This window comes from Antechinus flavipes, chromosome 2 (genome assembly GCF_016432865.1).
Source record: "Antechinus flavipes isolate AdamAnt ecotype Samford, QLD, Australia chromosome 2, AdamAnt_v2, whole genome shotgun sequence".
Lineage (NCBI taxonomy): Eukaryota > Metazoa > Chordata > Mammalia > Dasyuromorphia > Dasyuridae > Antechinus > Antechinus flavipes.
Genome location: NC_067399.1, coordinates 533,833,984 through 533,856,451, shown reverse-complemented (window position 1 = coordinate 533,856,451; position 22,468 = coordinate 533,833,984). Strand labels below are relative to the sequence as shown.

At 33.3% G+C, this 22,468-nt stretch overlaps 1 protein-coding gene across 5 annotated transcripts in view; it reads left to right on the top strand.

The window, feature by feature from the left end:
- LRRC49 (leucine rich repeat containing 49) overlaps positions 1-21,840 on the top strand; it is a 189,719-nt gene extending 167,879 nt beyond the window's left edge. For all 5 annotated transcript variants that reach the window (XM_051980750.1, XM_051980751.1, XM_051980749.1 and 2 more), the window contains 5 exons: positions 1,894-2,131; positions 3,283-3,468; positions 8,500-8,609; positions 10,639-10,792; positions 21,154-21,840. In XM_051980750.1, the coding sequence (XP_051836710.1) occupies positions 1,894-2,131; positions 3,283-3,468; positions 8,500-8,609; positions 10,639-10,792; positions 21,154-21,357 (892 nt within the window). In that variant the 3' untranslated portion in view covers positions 21,358-21,840. The remainder of the gene's footprint in view (positions 1-1,893; positions 2,132-3,282; positions 3,469-8,499; positions 8,610-10,638; positions 10,793-21,153) is intronic.
- The last annotated feature ends 628 nt before the right edge of the window (positions 21,841-22,468 follow it).

Genomic DNA, 22,468 nt, shown 5'->3' with positions numbered 1-22,468 from the left:
ATATTTATGCATGACTCCTGAATGAGGATCCTTTGTACTTGAACTTTCTTGACCTGGAAGCTCTACATTTTGAACAACATTGCTGAGTGCTTTTCAGTAGGTAACAGTATTATTCAGTAGGTATTCTTTTTGTTTTCCCTTTTTCCTCTGGTTCTGATAGATCTAATACTTAGATGGTATTAAAAATATGGTATATAGGTTTTTTTTTTTTTTGTTAAGTCAGGGTTTGCAGGGAATCCTATATCTCTCTTTTGATCTATTTTCCAGTCATTAGTTTTTAATAATTTTTTTTTTTTTTGTTGACTTGTATCTACAGCCTTAGTTTTTAGATTGGGATTTTGTGGCAGGACTAGGCTTTACTCCTCTCATACTCTTAGATGAGGTAGGGAAGATCCTTTTACTCCTGTGCATTCTAAGCCTGGATGGTTCCTGCTGTTGCCTTGCCACAATTGTGGATGGGATGGCTTGTTCTTGGCCCCCTTTTTTTCTTATTCTGCAGTCATGACCTAGGACACTCAACTCTGCTTTGAGATGGAGCCAGCTGTCACTCTGCCCTATCCCTGGCTTTTGCCTCTCTTTTATGGGCCATAATTGGTGTTAATCTGGATCTTGTCTCTATCTCTTTACCCTTATACAATAATGTGTGGGCAGTAACTTTTTTCCTTGTTACAATCCAGACAAATTCCAGTTGGATATTGTTAATTACGCTAATATTAGGAGAAATTTTGGGGTACTTCTGTTTTATCTTCTTGATCCTGCAGTTCAATATAATATTATATTGTATCTTGGACCTCCTGATGGGACTTCCATGATGGGCTTTTGAAGCTTTTCTCATCTGTCTTCCTGGACTGTCACTTATCAAGATCTTTCTAGCTCTGACTTCAGCAGTTGGGAGGGGTCAATCTGGCTTCAGGCTTCAAATAGAACTCACTTATCTTTTTTTTAGATTATATATTTAATTGATGATAGACTTTATGCCATACCTTTTCTATCATTTCTTATTTATCATATGTTATAATCTGCTCATATTCAGCATGTATCTCTTTTGCCCTTTGAATGAGATAAATGTCTGACCAAGTACTGCCAAAAGGAGAGACTCAAAGGAGAAATGGTAGATGCCCCTACTTTTATGCTCAGCAAGATAGGCAAGGAGCATGATTTCCTGCTGGGGGCAGTGGTCTTATAGACATACCTCTCTTTATTGATTTGTTTGCTTGCTTATTTATTAATTATATAGGCATTTCCCTACAAGAAGAAATATTTCCTCCTTTTTGTAGTTTCTAATTTACTTTATTTGGTTCATTTCTTGTAGTATGTTTCATTTAGAGATAAAAAACATATCTTAAAGTCTTCTCTCACATTCCTCTTGGCCAAAATGCTTTTGTAGCCTTACATATAAAACATATGGCTTCTATTTTGAAAGTGTAACTTTCAAGAATATTTAAAGGATGATATGTTTATGTTGTTGTTCAGTCATGTCTGACTCTCATGACCACCCCACATGGGGTTTTCTTGGCAAAGATACTGGAGTAGTTTGCCATTTCTTTCTCTCATACCTTTCTATATACTTGGCATTGAATAGTTAGTGGCCTTTAAAAATAAACTGAGTGGAGTGTAAATTATTTTAATTTGATGTAAAGAATAACTTTGGATTTGGAAGAAGGATTTTTTGTAACACTATATGTTTCTTTGAATTGAAAATACATTTAGAAGGTTATTTATCTTTCACACATAATAATGAAAGTTAGTCAATGGTGCATTTTGTTTAATTTCCACTTACTGAAATAAAAAAAAAAACTTTTAAAATTAGAGAAATTATGATTGTCTTCTTATCCTATTATTTACTTTGCCATGAAAAAAATTACATTTAAAATTGTATTTGTCTTTTGCCAGATCTCTTGACCCTGTACTAAGCACTGCTTTACAGGGTCTTGCTGTCATAGAAAATCACCTTGTAGAAGTGGATGGAGATACGCTTTTCTTGTATGGCTCTGGAGCTCTAGAATCACTGGATCGGAACTGGAGTGTTCAGACAGCAGGATTGGTCACTACAGTCTCCTTCACTTTCATAGAATTTGATGAAATAGTCCAAGTACTTCCCAAATTGAAGATTAAATTTCCTAATTCTTTGGTAAACCTTTATTAATAATATGTTTGGATGGCTCTTAGATGTAACTCATGTAGTTTGGTTCAGAGCTTAGTTTTATTCATATCCTCTCCTCCCCTTCCCCCCAGTTTCTGTCTTGCAAGTTCATTATACTAATAATAAGACTTTCTAAAGCCAGAATTGAAAATGGTTTTATGGTTTCTTCTACTATTGGGAATTCAGCCATTGTGAAGCACTTTGGCCCTTTGTAAAAATGGAAATGAGAAATAAAATAACTATTTCAAATTATTTACTTTCCCTTATGAAATATTTGCTAGGACCTACTCAGAGAGTAGATTTTGTATTTATTATATCTTATATGATCATGACATACTATATTTCTTATTAATTGTCATGCATTTACATACCATGGCAACATTTGAAACATTTAGGTTTAGTTTTGCTTTTTTAAAATATATATTAGTGTAATGGTATTTTCTTTCTATAATTCAGTTGATTTCCTGCATCTGTCCCTTTCATGTTTCCTTAAATCAGTACTTTTTATTATCATATTTAAAAAAAAACTAGAAATGAAAACTGTATTCTAGTGAATGGAGTGCTAAACTAACAGATGGAACACTAACAGATGTAACACTTGCATGACCATTCCAGTTCTGTGAACTTTTTCAGGGAGAACCAGAAATCCTTTGTGTCTAATAGTTAGCTTTTAAAAAGTCAATAGCCTCCTTTTACCTTATAGGACCAGTAAAAAGTTCTGTATAAAGATGTTCAAAAACTTCATTAAGTCTTTTATTTAAAGAGTTAGATTAGTGTAAAGCCAACCAAGATTCCGCATTCTTGGAGTTTATATGAGGTTTTTTAGATCACAAAATCATAGAGTTGGAAGGGGATCATAAAGCTAATCTAGATTAGTCCATATTTGAATTGTTATTTCTAAATGGGCTTGTTTTGCAGATAGGAAATAAATATTTCCTATTTTTTTGAAGTAGATATGTTAAATCTGTCAAAAAAAATTTCTTGTGCTTTCATGTAGTTGAATACTGATTAGCTCAGTCTTATACAATTCAGTATTAGATCAATAGGAAGACCACAAGTACAAAAATGATCCATAAAAGTTTGATGATTTTAAGATGTATAAATTTAATATGATTTATATTTACATTTTTGTTTTATAGCACCTTAAATTCAAGGAGACAAATCTTGTTATGCTGCAGCAATTTAATGCACTGGCACAGCTTCGTCGCATTGACCAGTTGACAATCGATCCTCAGGGAAATCCAGTTGTCAATTTTACGCTCTGGAAATACTATGTGCTATTTAGACTGAGCCATTTTAGCATGCAGAAAATAAATGGAACTGAGGTAATTATATTCTTTGTAAATAACATATATATATAATTTCTCTCTAAGAGAAAGTCATATTAAAAAATAGCAAGGCATTTCAGAGAATGTTTATTTCATTTTATAATTTAAAATAAAAATCACATCACTCAGAAAGTTTGAGTATTAAGCCAGCTTTCAAATAGCATTGGCTCAAAGTGAATACTAAAGAACATTGATGTCATTTGTTTTACCGATAGTAAGATTACATATTACCTAAGATAACTGGGTCAGTAAATGTCCAAAGCAGCATTAAAACACAGCCTTTTCACTCTGTATCTAATACTTAGCTACTATACCACTCTTCCATTTCAAAGCTCTTGAAGAGCAGTTGTTTCAAATGTTGCCAGTTAGTCTTGTCTCACATTGATTCCCAGTTATTAGCAGGGGTGTTCATACTCTTTAAATATTGCTCTAAAATAAAAGTAAAGGGGGGTGCTGCCAGTACTAAATATAATTATTCCCCAGAATAGCAGATTGTTGAAATACAACTAAATCTGGGGAACTAGGCCAAAATTGCTGAAACTTTTTTTTTTGTTGTTAATGGTAAAATGAACAAATTCTCATCTTCACTGAAAATGAATATACTTGCAACTAATTGTTTTTGAAGTTGAGTATGTTAAATCTGTCAAAAAATATTTCTTGTGCTTTTATGTAGTTGAATGCTGATTAGCTCAGTATTACACAATTCAATATTAGATCAGTAGGAAGACCACAAGTATAAAAATAATTCATGAAAGTTTGACGATTTTAAGATGTTTAAATTTAATATAATTTACATTTACATTTTTGTAACCTTTAGAAAGCTTTAAATTGGGTCTTTCAAAATGTATATTTTCCAAAGACAGATTTGTTGATTTCATCAAGCTAGGGGAGTCATTGGATATTCTTGTAAAGTTTAGATCTGAAAATGTCACTCTATCCAGTAAACTCTACTAGCTCCCTGTTATCTTTAGGATATCTAATATCAGCAACTCTTGTCTTTTAAAATCCTTCACAACTTAGTTCCCGTGTACTTTCCTAATACTGTTTTGCATTACTACTCTTCCTACACTCTGCAGTCCAGCCATAATAGTCTCTTTGTTATTATTCACATATAACACAATGCTTTTACTCTCTCTCCACTCATAGAATTTAGTCCCTTTTTATCTTTGCCTTTTAAAATTCCTTGTTTTCTGTAAAACCCAGCTTAAAACCCACCTTTTACCCAAAGCTTTTTTTAGTCTCATTAGCTTCTTTCTCCAAAATTTTCTTGTACTTATTTTGTATATACTTATATATGTTTTATGTATATATAATATCTCTCCCACTAAATTAAGGGCCTGAAGTAATGGAGTTATTTCAGTTTTTATCTTTGTGCCCCTAGCATGCAAGCACCATGGTAAAGAGCCATGGTCTTTAAGAAGGTAAAGTAAGTCTTGGGCCCCTTGAGTCTATTTGATTATTTAGGCTGCTTTTCAAGGGGGAGAGTCTAGTTTAATTTAGAACTCCAAGACAACTTAAGAGTCCTGAGCAGAGCCTTCAAACTAACCAACCTCAATAGAGACTTCCAGGATTGTCAAAGCTAGCCCATTCTAGAGGAAATTTTGTTGTGATAAAGTGAATTTTCCAAATGTACCTTCTCTTTACCAAACCAACATTCTAGGCTAATCAAAATTGGGACACAGGATACTAGATACTTACACCCAAATATAATTTAACCAAATTATATGTAAATATAATACAGTTATAGACTATAAAAAGTAAAAACAAACTATTTAAAGAAAAATATTTTATTTGGAGAACTATGGAATTGTTGTGTAATATGTTACCATTTCATCGCTTTTGTTTGTTCAACTTATTGAATATTTATTTAGCATTTATAGTTTGCCAAGCACCATGTCAGATGACTCCCAGTTTTATATATCTAGTTCTAGTCTCTTTCCTAAATCCCATTCTTACATATCTACTTATTGGACATTTCAAGCTGTATATCTCATAGGCCTCTCAAACTCAACATGTCCAAAGTACAATTCATCATCTTCCCCCTCATAACCCTTCCTGCTTACAGACTTCTCTCTCTGAGAAAAGCATCATTGTCTTTGCCAATATACAATTTCATAACCTTGAGGTTACCCCCAATTGTTTATCCTTTCTCACCCCACATTTTCAATTATTTGCCAGTCTTACTGTCGCTGTCTTCACAATATCTCCACTCACACAACAGCCACCCTAGTTCAGATCTTCATCACCTTTTGTCTAGACTGCAGGGGTCCTCAAACATTTTAAATAGGGGACCATTCACTGTCCCTCAGACTGTTGGAGGCCCGGACTACAGTAAAAACAAAAACTTTGTTTTGTGGGCCTTTAAATAAAGAAACTTCATAGCCCTCGGTGAGGGGGATAATTGTCCTCAGCTGCCACATCTGGCCCATGGGCTGTAGTTTGAGGACTCCTGGTTTAGACAATTACAGTAGCCTTCTAATTGGTCCCCCTGGTCAAGTCTCTCTTCACTCCAATATAGCCTTCTCACATCTGCCAGAGTGATTTTCCTAAAGCTCAGATCTAAAAATGTCACTCTATCCAGTAAACTCTACTGGTTCCCTATTATCTTTAGGATCTAATATCAACAACTCTTGTCTTTTAAAATTCTTCACAATCTAGTTCCAGGGTTCATTCCTAACACTGTTATGTATTACTACTCTTCCTACACTCTGCCATATTAGTCTCTTTGCTATTACATACAACATAATTGCTTTTATTCTGTCTGCCTACAAAATTTAGTCATGGAATTTAGTTCCTCTTTACCTATTCTTTTAAAATTCCTTGTTTTCTATAAAACTCAGCTTAAAATACACCTTTTACCTGAAGCCTAATTAATGAAGTCTCATTAATTAGCTTCTTCCTCCAAAATTATCCTGTAGTAATTTAGCATATACTTATATGTGTTATATATGTGATATTTCTTCCACTAAATTAAACATCTGAAGTATTAGAGTTATTTTAGTTTTTATCTTTATGCTCTTAGCATGCAGGCACTAAATAAATGTTTGTTGATTGAATAACAGTCTATGAAGATATGATATATCTACAAAGAACTATAATCCAAAATATCACTGTATTTCCACACCACAATAATGAGTAAGAGTAAGACTTTAGTGGACCGTTTAACCAATAATGCTTTGAAATGCTATTATCTTTACAATTGAAAATATGTTAAAAGTATATTATAATACTAACAATGAAAGAAAATTGAAGATAGTAACATTGAATAAGAAATAATTTTTAGTGTTTTCTTAGTTGCTGTTGCGGTGTTAGAGGAAGTAGGATATAGACAGTTATTCTAAAGATTTTTAGGTATGATAAAGGACTTTGAAAATAGTTAACCCTAGTTCTTTATATGCTTAATTTCATTTCAATCTTGTGTTTTTCCCTTTATTTTTATATTATTCTATTCTAAAAGCTATGATTGGAGTATTTTTGTTTCATATATGGAATTTTAAGATGAGGGTGTTATGGGAAAAACTGAGTAAGAGCAGAAAAGAGAAAATAGGAAGGGGAAGAGGAATTAAGGAATATTTATGTCTAGATATAAAATAGACTAAGGATGAATTAATCCCCAATAATCCTTCATTTCAGACAGCAACTAGTTAAGCTGTCTTTGGCTAACAAGGATTAGTGCAGAAAACTATTTTTTTTCCATTTACTCTTCACTGAATTTCAGAGATTCCTATTGTTTCAGATATGAAATATAGACTCCCTTCTTTGACAACCTGATGCTCTTTACAACTTGACCTTTTCTTTCCATTCTGGTAATCTTAAACTTGATTCTTCTCCTTTCACTCTGGGATCTAAAACACTGTTCTACTTGTTTTCTGCACATATGGGATTTCATCTTCTATCTCTGTACTTTTGCCCTGGATGGTTCCCCCTTTCCCATAGGTCATTCTTTCTTTGGCTCCACTTAACATGGATTCCATGGTTTCTTTCAAAGTACTTGGTTCAAGTACCATCTTCTTAGTGAAACCTTTTTTTGGTCTTTTCTCTTCCCCCAGCTCCTTGTGCCTTCCTCTCCAAACTACCTTTTATTTTTATTTTATTAACATCATTTACATCTTTATATATGGCTTTCATTTGTTAGAATATAAAAAACTTGAGGACAGGAATTATTTCCCTTTAGTCTTTGTATCCTTAGTGCTTAGCATAGTGTCTATCTTGTAGTAGGTATTTAATCAAAAAACATTTATTATGGTTTATTAATAAACACATGTTGATTTATTGATTAGTAAGAGAGGGTACTTTTATATAGTATTTAAATCAATGTCAAAATTTTTGTAAATGTTTAGAAATGAAAAAATTTATTAAAGTATTTGAATGGCAAATAATAGTGTTTTACATGAAGGAAAACACACATATACATTAATCTAGGTTGTATCTTCAGCTCTAAGTTACACAGCTGAAGGTACAATCTGGATTAATGTATATAAGCATTTTCCTATATTTCCCTATATTTCCTATATTTCTATATAATTATTTCTATACAAAGAGGAAGAGAGATTTCTTCCCTAAGCTAGTGAGTATTTTTTCCTGGGAAGTGATCAAAGAAATACTTTGTGGAGAAAGATATTATTAATTTCTTGATTGACTTTTTGAAACATCATTAAAATTAATTAGTTTTAATATTTGCTTGGAAATTTCCCTCCAGCTTCTTATGCTTTCCAAAATCTACTGTTTATTTTAAAATTTTTCTTATTAAGGATTCAAATACTCTAAAAATAGTTTCCAGGCTTCTAAGATTTTGCTAACAGGAAACTACAAACCCAAATGCTGGAGAGGATATTAGTGAAAGTGATAGAAGAGAGTATGACCACAGGAAGATGCTTCTCCCCAGCAGCCTTCAAAGAGCATTATATTGAATTCTCCTCAGTTTAAAGGAAAGAACTCATTCAGTTTTTTTCCTTTGGAATTCTGTTAGTAATGTCTGAAATGGGCAACATGCTATTTTTTACTTTTTTTTTGGTCCTTTTTCCACAGGTGACACAGAATGACATGATAATGGCTGAAAGGCTTTTTGGAATTCTAGCACATGTAGCATCTTCTGAATTACCACAGTATCGGCTGCTTTCACTTCTGGGGGAAGTCAGGTGACTATCAGTTTGTTTTTTTTAATAGCAGACTGTCAACCTGGAGCAGCATTAAAAAAAAAAACAATTACACCTTAATCTTGTCTTTCATCTTTGACCTGGGTTAATAAAGATGCTTATATGGTAGCATAGCAACATTCTCAAAGACTAGGACTTATACCTATATTTCAACCTTTCCAGAATCTTCCCCTGCAAAAATGGTTTCCCATACTGTAGAATTTTTCTATTTAGGGACAATAGTTCCCATTTGCTGTAACTGCCTATCTAAAAGGTTTATAATATTTCATGACCAGTAGATAGATAGTCATGTCAGGTGGGAACTAATGTAGATGCCTGACTCATACTTCTGACAAGGACTTTTAGGGGCAAGAGAACATGAATTCATTGAGGGTAAGGACTTTTGTTTTGTTTTGTTTTATCTTTATGTAGCCATTACCCAATGCAGTGTCTTTGCATATGTATTAGGTATTAATAAATATTTGTTGAATAATTGTATTATACTTTAAGATTTGTAAAGTATTTTCCTCATAATAACTCTGAGATATTATTATAAAAGAATAATTGTCATCCGTCACTTGATTAAGTGCCCACGATGAACCAGAAATAGACTAGGCACTGGGGATACAAAGACAGAAATGAAACTGTCCCTGCTGTCAAGAAGCCTGTGTACTATTCAAATCCCGAAAAACTTTCATTTTCAATGCAAATTAGTACTTGAGAGAGAAAGTGACTTGGGTAGGATCCTGTTCTTTTTTGAAAGGCTGGCTCCTTCTAAGATGTATGCTGCCTCCAAGAAGAAGGTTGCAATGTCCGGGCTAGCTCTCTAGAGGGCCTCAGGATCAATCAGAAACAGGATCAGTCAAAGTCCTTAGTCTTTAGAAGGAGAAGTGAAGGAGGCAGGCAAACTGCCACAGGACTCATCAAAGATGAATCCTAGACCCTGGAGTCTGAAGCTTGAAGTCTTCTCTCCTCAGCATGCTACAGCAGAGAGACTCTGACCCTCTCCCTCAGCCCTCCAGTCCTTGCCCCATCACCTCACCACAACACATTCAGCAGGTGCCAATCGTGAAGAGAACCATCACATCACCATATCATCTAAATATATGTATATAAAACCATTATCTCACATCGAGTAGGTACTTAGCCTTAAGTGCTCTGCTGTTAGATTCAAGTACACCTTTTCAGAATTCCATCCCTCTACAGAAGGACCCTATGATTCAGATAGGTTACTATTCTGGCTGAAGTCCTTATACTGGTCAGGTCATTGGTGGTTGAGTTGTAAACCCATGTTTGGATTGGAAGGAACTTCAGGGACTTAAGATCTCATTTGCTGCCCAGTCCATGGTTTTACAGATGAGGAAACTGAAGTCAAAAGCCATAACTTGCCTCAGGTCATATAGGTATTAAGTAGCAAATTCATATGAGTTAGTGTTCTCTGCTTCTAAATGTGGGTGCTTTCCTGCCATCCTCCCTTGAGCTCTTTTTTTCCAGTTGAGCTCCATTCTACTTTTATATGTTGGATGATTTTGCTTTCTTTATGCCAGAGACTGTGTGTTATGAATGACATGTAGCTCATCATAATTGTGGATTGAGCACTGACTTTGGTTGTCAAAAGGGGAAGTGACGTTTTATCCATGATAAAGTATTAACAAATGTTTTAATTGATACTTGCTGACTTTACAATAGCTCTTTGAACGTTACTAAGGATTTTTTTAACTTGGGCAATCTGATTCATTATATTGTACTTTTTTCACAATAGGCCATGTTCATTTTAGAATAGTCTTATTTGTCAAATCAATAAACTGTCCTTATGGTGATGATTTGCATTTTTTAAATAAAAGAATTCAATTGAGTAGGTTAACCAAACAAAGATCAGAATATTTTATATCTGTTTTAAAAGTATAGAATGTAACAAACTCAGTTTCATAAAGCAAATGTTCAAAGAAAGCAAATAACACTTATTGAAACAGAGCAAAAATATTACAGGTTTTAATTCAGTGTGTCAACATCTCAATTTTTTTTCCTTTAGGAAGAAGCAATTCCGCTATCTATTAGAAGGAAAGGGGAAAAAATCTGTGGGTGTCAATGAAGAAGGAAATGATAGTAAAAGAATCTGTGGAGAAAATACAAATCGAGCTACACTGAATTATACCACAAGAGACTTTTATACAGAAAAACTTGAGGTAAAACGTTTAATCAGTCTTTGGAGTTTTGTATTTTGACATAATCCAAATGGTTGGTGATTTTTTTCTTTATAGCTCATTTTGGTCTCAAGTCAATATTTAAATAACTTCTTTGGTCTACAATACATAGTTCAGCCTTCAAATGTATCTTTAGTATTGATCCAGTACAGGAAGGGTATAGTATAAAAGAAAAGGGCCTATAGGGAAAATTTGTAGTTTATCCATTTTCTATTGTCAAAAAGAAATAGCTTCACGGAACTAAAAAAAAAAAAAAATTGAACAATCACCTTGATTAGACCTTGTTTAGGGCATAGTCAAATAAGAATGGGTCCTTTGACTTCTACTTGCTTCTTTTTCTGCTGGTGATGAGCCTTTTTGGACTTTTGGCATTTTACCTTACTTTCTAACTATACAATTCCATGAAATTTTATGTCTTAACTCTGGTTAGTGCCTTGATATCCACATTAACCTTCCCATAGCTGCTTGGACTAAAAGCTCTTAAGGTAAATATTCATTCCTATATTTATTCAATAGGCACCTTTTTGAGATTTTACTATGAGCTTATTAAAGATTATAAGGGATACATAAGTTTATAGGGGACTGTAGGCCAAGCTTCTTCTCCCCCTTCCCTCCTTCACTGTTACAGATGAGGAGAGGTTGGCAAGTAGCCCAAACTTGCACAGGTGGTCAAGGCAGCTTCCCAAACCAGATCACATGATCCCAAAAAGTCTCAACAGTAAAACCCCAGAATGTTAGAATTCGAAGGGTCCAAATAACCATATGAATGTGGCTTCAATAGCTTCTTCTGGACTATTTCTAGTGACACAAAACGGTGAGGTAGCTATGAACTTTTGAGACAATATGAAGCTGTAACATCCTATTTGATTTTTTGATTTTGTATCTCTAGTACTTGTGCATATTAGACACTTAATGCTGGATTCATTTGAATCCTAATTCTTCTTTCTGGAGTGAGTAAGAATGAATATATCACTACTTTCTCAGGATAGCTTTGTAAATGTGTGACATCAGCTCTTTAGTCTAGTTTTTGTCCAGATTATGTCAGAGCTCCCAATCTCTGCCATGCAGGGTCCTGTGATTCCTGGACCTCTGAGAGCAAAGACAGACAGTTGGCCCATCATGCTAGGCCATTCCTTCAGTGCAGACATAGGGTGACATCACCGGGGGGCCATAAATCTCTTGATATTGGTCCCCAAACATGTGGATATGGTCACACAATCCACACCAAGAGTCAGCCCATAAACATTAACCTCCTTCAGTGTTAGGAACAAGATGTTTAGACACGCACAAGCACTGTCCTCACTGAGCTCCAGCCTGCTTGGAAAAGAAGACATGACTTTCTGAGACCATAACTTTGTCAATTTGGGATCTTCCTAGGCCTCGAGGCTTCAAATAATTTGTACATGATCATCCCTGATGATCTCATCTCTGACATAGTCAAAATATTAGAAACAGGATTTGAACTCAGACATGTATCTAGCATAATCATTTACCATTCTATATTATTCTGTCCTCATTTGTAGACTCTACAGGACCCCCTGAAGTGACCACTAATTTGTAAAAGTCTATCAGCTCCATTTCCACTGTCTTAATGCCCTCCAAGATTTTAGTTATAGTCATTTGTGTGAAGGGTTGACCAAGGCACTGATGAACCATAGTGTGGCTACTAAAAAGCAGACCCCCTCTCCCCCCATCAGGTAGCTCCTTAGGGAGCTCATTTGCCTCTTCTCTGCCTCTTCCCCTCTGCCCCACTCTTTCAGTGAGGTAAAACACCCCCAGTTCTCCCTTTGTTTTTTCCTATTTTGTGATTTCTAAATCCTCATCTCCAGTTTAAAATTTAGTAAGCTGGTGTGAAACCCTTGCTGTGTGCCAAGTACAGAGGATACAAAAATAGAAGTCCCTGATAACAACCTAAAAGAACTGAATAAGGCTACTCTACCTGTCACTTTATATGTTCACTACATTCCTACACAATACTTGGAAACTTTATTTTTATTAAAACAAAGACAATATGAAAACTTTCATATTAACCCTTTCAAAAACAATATTACTAAAATTAAAGAGAAAATATACAGACCAAATGATGGATTTTTATTGAGCCAAAGCAGCAGGAAATGAGCAATTTTAGTTCTTTGTAGAGCAAAAGGTGTGCATAATTAGACAATATTTGGGGGTTCTCATCTTTCACAATTCCCCAGCTTTTCATAAAGTGAAGGGTGAGGGTGGGGACAACTTTAATTTTGCATTTGATATATTTTGAGCAAACAGAAAACCCTGAGAGATGATGAAGAGACATCTGATTATGGGAGACCAGCTTAACCAAAGCAGTGAATAATTTAAATAACTGAATGATCTTTATGTAGGAGATGATTCTCTAAAACTGAACTTTACAGAAGATAAAAGGATTTCTGATTTGGTATCTAACGTGTTTTTGATCAAATTGTTTCAAAAGGACATTAGAAATTGTTTCTATTAACTCTCCATTTAACTTCATTTTGAAGACTATTTTTTAAATAGAGTTTGGTTTTAGGATGAGGTAGTTAATATCTAATGTAACGCAATTCACTATTACTTTATACCAGTGTTTCCTAAACATGTTCTGCATTGTGAAAATAAGGGTTTAAAGACCAAATAAATTTTGCTTCTAAAAATTTAATAGGGAATTGTCACAATAATTAAAGTATTGATCTAGAGAGCTGGCCTGAAAGCCAGTTAATAGCTCAGCTGGGGTCAGAACCTAGACAAGTCTCCCTTTGACTATTCTAGGCAACTCTCTAAGACTAAAAATTTCATAAGAGATGCTAACCTGAACTTGGAGAGGAAGTTTCTTTATCTAAGATCTCCCTTTATCAATGAAATAAGTTCAGTTCCTATTCATATTATATTTTCTACAATATTTTTATTACATGCAATTAATTTTTTTCTTTCCTTTTTTAGTCTTTTTTATTTTATTTTTTTATTACAGCTTTTTATTTACAAGATATATGCATGAGTAATTTTTCAGCATTGACCCTTCATGCAATTATTTTTAAAAGTTGTTTTTTTTTTAACTCAATGTCTTCTAAAACTCCAGTGATCTCTTTTATCCTGAGACTATATACAATAGATTCTCTAGAATAATATTTATAGGTACCACTAATTTATTGAAAATCCCAAAGGAACTGATAGCAAATTTGTTTGGGAAGTGATGTTTTAACATGAGAATATGTACATTAAGATCTTGGATAGTTTCATTTTTGTTTTTGTTTCAGGTCTTAATAAAGTGCCTAGTATATAAGAAATGCTTAATAACCACTTGCTGTTTTCAGAATTTTTTTTTACAAAAATATATAAATCTAATTTTTGTAAGCCAAATAATTTAAATTCACTAAGGAAGTCCATTGGCTAAAAAAAGAAATGTGTATAACAACTCTGTGTTAATGAAAATAATGCTTTTGCTTTATGAGATATTGTTCCCTAACTTGTCTGTTTTATGTTTTATTTATTTATTTTATATGTAGTGTTGGCTTTTTAAAATAGACTTTTCAAATAATACATTTTACAAAGTGTCAAAATGTGTTTGCATAATAATATTTATCTCTAAGTAAACACGTGTATAGTAGCACAATCCTCCACCTGTATTATTATTCAAAATTTGAGAGATTATCCAGTTCTTCAAGATTATAAATTAAGTGCCAGGCATTGTAGGTTACAATAACAAAAATAAAACAGCTTTACCCTTGAGGAGGAGCATAGATTATATCAAGTATGAATTTGAAATTCCTCAGAAATGCTATTATTATAATTGTGTAATGTTTCTATGACACTTTCATTTACATTTCAAATGGATTTTAGATATGGTCTTTTATGATTTATTATTTAGTTATTTCAGTCATATCTGACTCTTCATGATGCCATTTGAGGTTTTCTTGGCAAAGATAATGAAGAGGTTTGCTATTTTCTTTTTTTAGCTCTTTCTATAGATGAGGAAACTGAGGCAAAGAGGGTTAAGTGACTTGCTTAGGGTCACACAGTGCTAATAAGAGTCTGAGGCCAGAGTTGAAGTTGGAAGATTAAGTCTTTCTTACTCTAGACCTGGAACTCCATTTATTATGGCACCTAATTGCCCTTTCTATTATGATAGGGATCTCGTATAATGGGAATCTGTTAAGTTCTCTGATAAATTTAATGGTCCTAAGATTATATATCCAGATCTACAAATGGCCAATAATTTATTTTTCATTGTAGAAGTTAGTCAACCTTGCAAATCATGGTCCTTTTTCCTTAAAACTGGAAAACATTAGATGTCCAACTGAATATGGTGACATAAGTCCTCCCTAATCTTGTGGATTTTAGAAGAATAAGTAAATTAACAGGGTGATATATTTGGCTTTATAATATAGACTACAACAAGATATCATATTTGTACTAAATCTTTATCATTGATTGAGATACTCCCATTCCTGAGAGTCAAACAGAATAAAGACTAGTAGAAGAAACCAACCTTTGATGTGGACAAAAACCAAATTTGTGAAGAAAAATAAGAATAAATACAGAAAAGGAGAAAGAAATCATTTGTCTTTTACTTGAACCCTTTCCAACAAGAAACACATCAATCTCAATTTTATTTCTCTTTCCCTGCATTCTCAGCCTCCTTACAGTAGTAGGAGAAGACCAGTACATTTATGTAGTATTCATACTAGAGGAAATTGCACATCTACCATGATCTCATTGATTTATCCTTTTCATTCAACCAACACAAGTTATTAACGTACTAAGAGTTAGGTATATAAAAGCAGTATCTATTTAAGTTTGGTGCATTTGAACCTTAAAAATTAGACATTGGATTTAGAAATAAACTACAGAGTGATAGACAATGAACATTTAACATACAGGTTTGGCTTCTGATTTCTGTTCCAGTCATTTAAAAAATGTTCTTGTCATACATGGCTTTTACTATTGGGCACAGTCTATGGAATAGGAAAGAGAAAAAAATAATAATGAAGCTTATTTTAACTAATGTGATTACCCATGAAAGGCAAATTCCAAGCTTGACTAAACAACCTGGTAATTGAAACTGAAGTTGATAAAGGAGAAGAAAATTATCTAGGTTTATGAAGTGGAAAGCCAAGCAATTACCTGGTGAATTTGATCAAGTGAGACAGCCAGTCTGGATTATTCAGATCAGAACACTCTTTTCAATCCCTATTCCCTTCAATAGCAGGTTTTTAGGTCTGCATTAGCTACCTAATTAATCTGCCTAAAAATGACTTTCCTCCTGTCACTCTTTGGCACAGAAACTCTTAATGATTCTCCATTCCTTGCAGAATAAAGATCAAATATCCCAATGTGATGGTCAAAGAACCTTTTTTTTTACCTACCTTTCTTCTTCTACAAAAATCTTCCTCTCTAACCGAATTATTTGTGTATATATGTGTTTGTATATGAATACATACAAATGTGTTGATATACATATTTAGGCAAATATTAATACACATGATATTTCTTTTATGAATAATATGAATTTATAGTTCATCTGTGATATATAGGTTACAGGTATTTTTCTAGGGTATGTATATTTGTATATATGCAAATAGACAGATGAATATGTGGGTATGTGTATATATACTTAAATCTAGTATCTAGACCTAAATCATAAATCATAAATTTACTCTTACTAAGTTAATCACTGGTCCTTTCAGTACCCTCAAATCAATCTCTTAAGACTATAAATTCAATTGCCAGACTACATTGGTAAAGGAATTTCCTCACAAGAAGATTTCCTACATTGATAATCACAATTCTGTTAAAACTATTTAGGATCCTGTCTCCTCTCACAGATTTTAAGTTACTTGAGGTCAATGACTTTGTCTTGTAATTGTTTCTCTTCAATGAATATTTATTTGACTAGTTAATTGTTAAGTACTATTCTTTTCATTTCATTTAGCCTTTATAGCCATAATCTTTAATTAATCAAAATGATTTATTGATCTATTACTATATCACAGTGGGAAAAGAGCCTTTAACTTGGATTCAAAAATCAGGGGCTCCACCCCTTTTTTCTGAGATGCTTTGGAAGGTTACCAAGAAAATTGAATAAACAGGCTGTCCTTGAGGAATTTCTTATATAACAGGAGAAAATAGACAAATAAAAATAAACAATGACTAAGCAAATCAATATTAAATTGTTTTAAAATGGTTCTATTCTAATTAAAATGAAGAAAATGGTATAGTCTTTAGGATGAAAATCAATTCATATCAGCAAAAAGACAGGTTTAAAAAACTCTTGAGGTTGAAAAGACTTAGTAAAGGTTTTTTTAAGTGCTTATTAAATACTTATGAAATAAAGGACAGTGAGTGATAAAGAAATATGGTTATAATTAATAATTTCTTCCTGATTGTCATATTCATGGGAGAATGGTGCTGCATGCTCCAATCTATGTTTTTCCTCTGTTTTTTATTTTTGTGAGGGTGTCTGTGGAAGGTGGTTTTAAAGAGAAGCTGGAAGGACTTTGAGCCTCAGGAAATGAATATCAAGACAAGTAAGGACTGAGGTTTTTGCTGAAGCAATTAGGGCTAAAGACTTGCCTCTATTTAATACCTTTAATATGGAGCTGAGCCAAATGGGAAGTTCTTTCAAATGAAACATGGCTTGTAAGACTTTTTAACTCCAAAAAAAGATTCAGATGCCAACAGTTATGATGAGAGAATTAAATTGGAAAGACATATGAAGAGCCAATGTAGTATGGTAGAAAAATGTTCTATGTTCAACATCCAGATGTTCTAGTTCTGTTCAAGTTCCAGTTTTGTTCATGCCATTATTTGGTTATTTAATAATCATCATTATAAATATTCATGTGCCTATTCTGTATGAAAAACTATTCTGGGCATTGGTAATACAGAGAAGTATGAGATGGGTTCCTTGCTAGTGGTGAGTGTGACAGTTTAGGCATAGAAATGGCAAGTATACATAAAAAGATCTAAAATAAAGCAGAATAGTTCATACCAAGTGCAAAACAAGAGAGAGAAAGAGTATTATGTGATTATGAAGGAAGAAAGTTGCTGTGGATAGGGTAGGTCAGAGGTATCACAGAATTGGAATTTGAGCTGGACCTTAAAGTATGGCTAAAACTTAAAAGTGGAGAGAAACAGAATACCTTAAAGCATGACTAAAACTTAAGTGGAGAGAAACAGAAATTTCTGGCAAAGAAAAATATGTTATTCTTGCTAATAGATGGCAATATACTTGACTTATTTTAGAAGAGTATGTGAGAAGTTTGATTTGGGTGTAGGCAAAGATTCCTATAGGAAATTAATGGAAGAAAATAATTTATCTTGTTCAATCTCTTAATCTTCTTGTATTTTAGCTTCTCCATAAAGCAAGGTTACAAGTTAAACATCATTAAAAGACCATTGGAGTTGGAAAAGCTGTATAACAAACATACTCAAATTCTACTTTTTAAAAAAAATTGTTTTTCATTTTAAAACTTTTATTGACTTGTTTTTATATCACCTTTATTTTCAAACATCACTGTTCACTGTTGTTCATCAGGATCTTGGTTTACTTTTGTGCTATTTTAAAATGTTACAGTAACTTGGAAAAGATGCATATTGTATGCATTTCAAATTTTCAGATGGCACAAAACTTGAAAGGAATACCTAACATATTGAAATAACTACAGTTAAAATCCAGAAGGATCTCAACATGATAAAGTGTTGACCAAATCTAATAATATGTAATTTAATAGAGATATATAGATCTAATACTTGTGTTAAAAAATCAATTTGTTGGGGGAGGCGCTAGGCATTAGTTTGTATGCTAAAAATCTTATGGTTGTAATGGACAACAATATTTCTAAAATATTGCATGATAGCCAGGAAAAAAAAAAAAAAACTAAACTAAAACTAGGTTTCTTAAAAGAAGCATTGTTCGAAGAACAAAGGAGGTAAATAGTTACTCTATCCTCTGTCCTGGTTAGAGGACACCAGCATCTCTGTATTCAGAAGGCTCCTTGTAAATTAAAGCTATCTGAAGTGGGTGAACAGAACTGAAAAACATGCAAAATACGTGTCCAACTCATGATGTTTTTGCCTAGAGGAGAGAAAAATTAGGGAGAGCAAGATGCTCTACCTGCCTTCATGTATTTTGAAGGATTATCGTTTGGAAAAGGAAATAAGAATTTTTATGCTAAGCCTCAGGGAAATAGGACTTGGACAAATGAGGAGAAGTTGCAGAAAGGCAAATTTAGATTTGAGGTAAGAAAAACTTCTTAACAAAAAAAGTAATCTAAAAGGAAAATGACCTGCTTGGAGTCCTGGCACCTCTTACTGACTTAAGGCCTTCAAATGAGATGACCATTCATCAATAACTTTGTGGAACAGATTCTTATTCATTTGGACTGGATGGCCTTGGAAGCTCATTCCAACTTTTTATAGTCAATGATTTTTAAAGTTATGCAAAGCTTTCCAAGAACCAATAGACTGTAACAAATGGGAGGAGTCTGGGTGAGAAACATGACTTTGATGTATTAATAACTGAAACATTTTGGAGAGGCAGAGTGAGTTATGTTAGAGCACATCAGTAGTATATACATATGCTCTCTAGATATAAAAAGAAAGCAATTAGTTGAGGAAAATAAGGAAATAATAGTTTAGCACTGTCAATAGATTTAAAGTTAGTTTGATCAGAGCTAAGAAGGATTGTGATGACAGTATTTATTTGAAATTATGTATGGGAAGATATTAAAAGGAACAGTACTAACAGTATAAATGTACACAGATTATATTATTTGATGTGAAGCTGTACTCTTTTACAATGACTTTTAAGTAGTTAATTTTTAGCAATTATCCAATAACTATTCAAAGGTCTTTTAGTACTAAATTAGCATGTAATGCTAAGTAAGAACTGTTTCAGAATCTCTTTTTTAAAAATATAGATAACTTGGAAAGGCATTTTTTAAAACATATACACACTCTCTTCTACCAAAGTAATTCTTTGGTGTTTCTATAAATACATATACTATTTTTGTTATTGTTGTTACCTCTCTACTAGTAATTTATACCTGTATTTTCTAGGAGTTGCAAGGTATGTTTCTCAGTAATAAACTGACAGTAAATTTTTTGAGCATAGGACATCAGGTTCTTTAAACTAGGCAGCTGGAAAACATTTGCTCTTTATTGTCTGGAGGTTTTGTGTTGTTTTTATGATAAGCCAACCCATGACCTAGTCTTCTTAACATGTGAATTAAATCAAGTTGATTAGATTTCTGGCACATGCATCGCTATTTTAAGGATAACTCTTATTGTTGTAAGAATGAAAGATTTTATGAAAGATGAGGGATTATTAAAATATAATTAAGACTTTTTTTTTTTACTAAAATGCAGTAGTAACTAGAACATATATAAAAAAATGGGTGTATTAATCAAATATTTTTACATATATTTGAACTTACCTACTCTGTCCCTGCTATGTTTTTGGATTATTGAAAAGAAACACTAACAGGAAAAAAAAATACAGTTGAAATATGGTACCTTTTGTCAGGCCTGGTAAAGAAGTAGGAACCTAGAACTTCACTAAATGAAGGATTTAGACTAAATGTGCTCTGAAATTCTTTACAATTTTTATATAGACTTCTGTTACCACTATAATCTGTGCCAAGGGAACTTCATATCTCACCCTATTTTCTTGAGTTTCTTTTGTACATTTGTTACTACAAGAAAAGCTTCAAAGATGAACTCTAAATTCCATCTTCCTTCTCATTTCAGTTTAAAGTCTATTTCAAGAAAGTGAATTGAGTGCCCAACACTGTTTCTTAGAATAAACAAGGAGTTCTTGAGTATAAAGCCATTATCACAAAATCAGAAATACAGAATCTGAGAGTTGGAAGGAGCCTCAGTAGTCATTAGTCCAACTTATGCATGAAAATAATCTCTCATTCTCTAAATGTTTTGAATATTGCCACCCCCTCCCCCTTAAAAGAGATGGAGCTCTATTCAATTATGGACATTTGTAATTGTTATATATCATGTCATGAAGTCTAAAGAGATCTCTTTTTAGCTTCTGACCATTGTGTTTCTTCCCTTGCGGACTAAAAAGACTTCTTGAAGCCAGAGAATCTGAATATGTGTACCAGTCACTTACTGGTTATATTTTCACAGACAAGTTGCTGCACTACCTCCCTCCTAGAGTGTTTTGAGGAAAGTGCTTACTACAAACTTCTTACCAGAAGAAAAGAATTAGTAACAAATTTATCAAAATCACCTTCTTGGTGATCCCTAGTTATTCTATGGATCAATGAAATATTGTTAATACTTTTGTGTTATTTTCCATTCTTTTTTAATGCAAACTATCCATTTCCCAACAGGAAATAAAGGAAAAGAAGAAATTTTGCAAGACTTACATACAGGATCTTGTAAAAGAAGCAGCTGAAATCAACATGAAAAATGAATCTTTACAGAAACTTTGGCCTCAGATGTTCATTGAGCTTGTCAGGGATGCAGTAATAGAAATTCGCAATAAGAATTCCTACATGAAACTTTGTCTACAAAGGATAACTGATACAAAATAGCAGTCTACCAGTTCTTGTTGATTTTAGTATTTTGTGTTTTGTTTCAAGAAGACTAAAAATATAGAAGATAAACATTAACCAGAAAAATAAATCACTTTCCTACAAAGGATGGCTTCTAAACATCATTGAATACTATTTTTCCCAGGGAGAGTTGGCTAGGCTTAAAAAAAAGAAAAAAAAAGAAAAGTGCAGATTTCTTATTTAAGATGTCAATATGGCCTTTGTGAATAAAGCCATTTGTAGAAAATAACAAGACCAGAGATTGGATAGTTGTCTGCTCTGGTTGCTCCTGGTGATGCGGCTACCATAACTCAGAATGGGTAGATTCTACATAATGCTTCAGCATGATTGTGTTCCATTTTGGTTTTTTAACTGACAATTTTCAACCCTTTTTATTTTCACCCATGATTTTAAAAGCCAAAAATATGTTCAAGCAAATTGTTTTTTATGAGTAAAAATTATTAATAAATTAGTAAAAAAAAATTGTTCTGTGTTTACCTTCTTAATTCAGAACAACTTCCTTTATCAAATTGTATTCCTTTTCCAAGTTCTAAAGATACATTTTCCTTTTTCAGGATGGGCTTGTCCCTTGAAGGGATAGATCTCTATTCTTCTTGAAATATCCCTTTCCATTTAGAGCATTTAGGGGTAGGAGGTAGACTGAGAACAAACTCTAGGAATTGCAGCAGTAATAACAGTTCAAATACAGCCAGTTTTCACCACATATCCTTTCCATTCCATTTAAGTGATGAGATGTCCTAATTAGTAGTGAGGGAAGATAATATGGTAGAAAGAACATGGGTCTTGAGTTTGGATTCCTATGCTACTCTCTGTAATGGGCTGAGGCTTGAATTGATGCACTGAGGTGTCCCAAGCACGGGAGGCTAAATAGTAATTGGACCATACTCTATTAATATATATATGCTTGGATAAAGAATGTCCCCCACCCACTCTTTATGCAAGTCCTGATGCGTTGCATAGGAAATGATGTTTTTGGTGGGTGGAGGCAAGGGGAGTGGAAAGGGAAGCGGAAGGAGAGAATGCTGGCTGGCGTCTTGTCACAGCTGCTCAAATTGCTTTCGTGACCACCCTTCACCTCCGATCCCCCTTT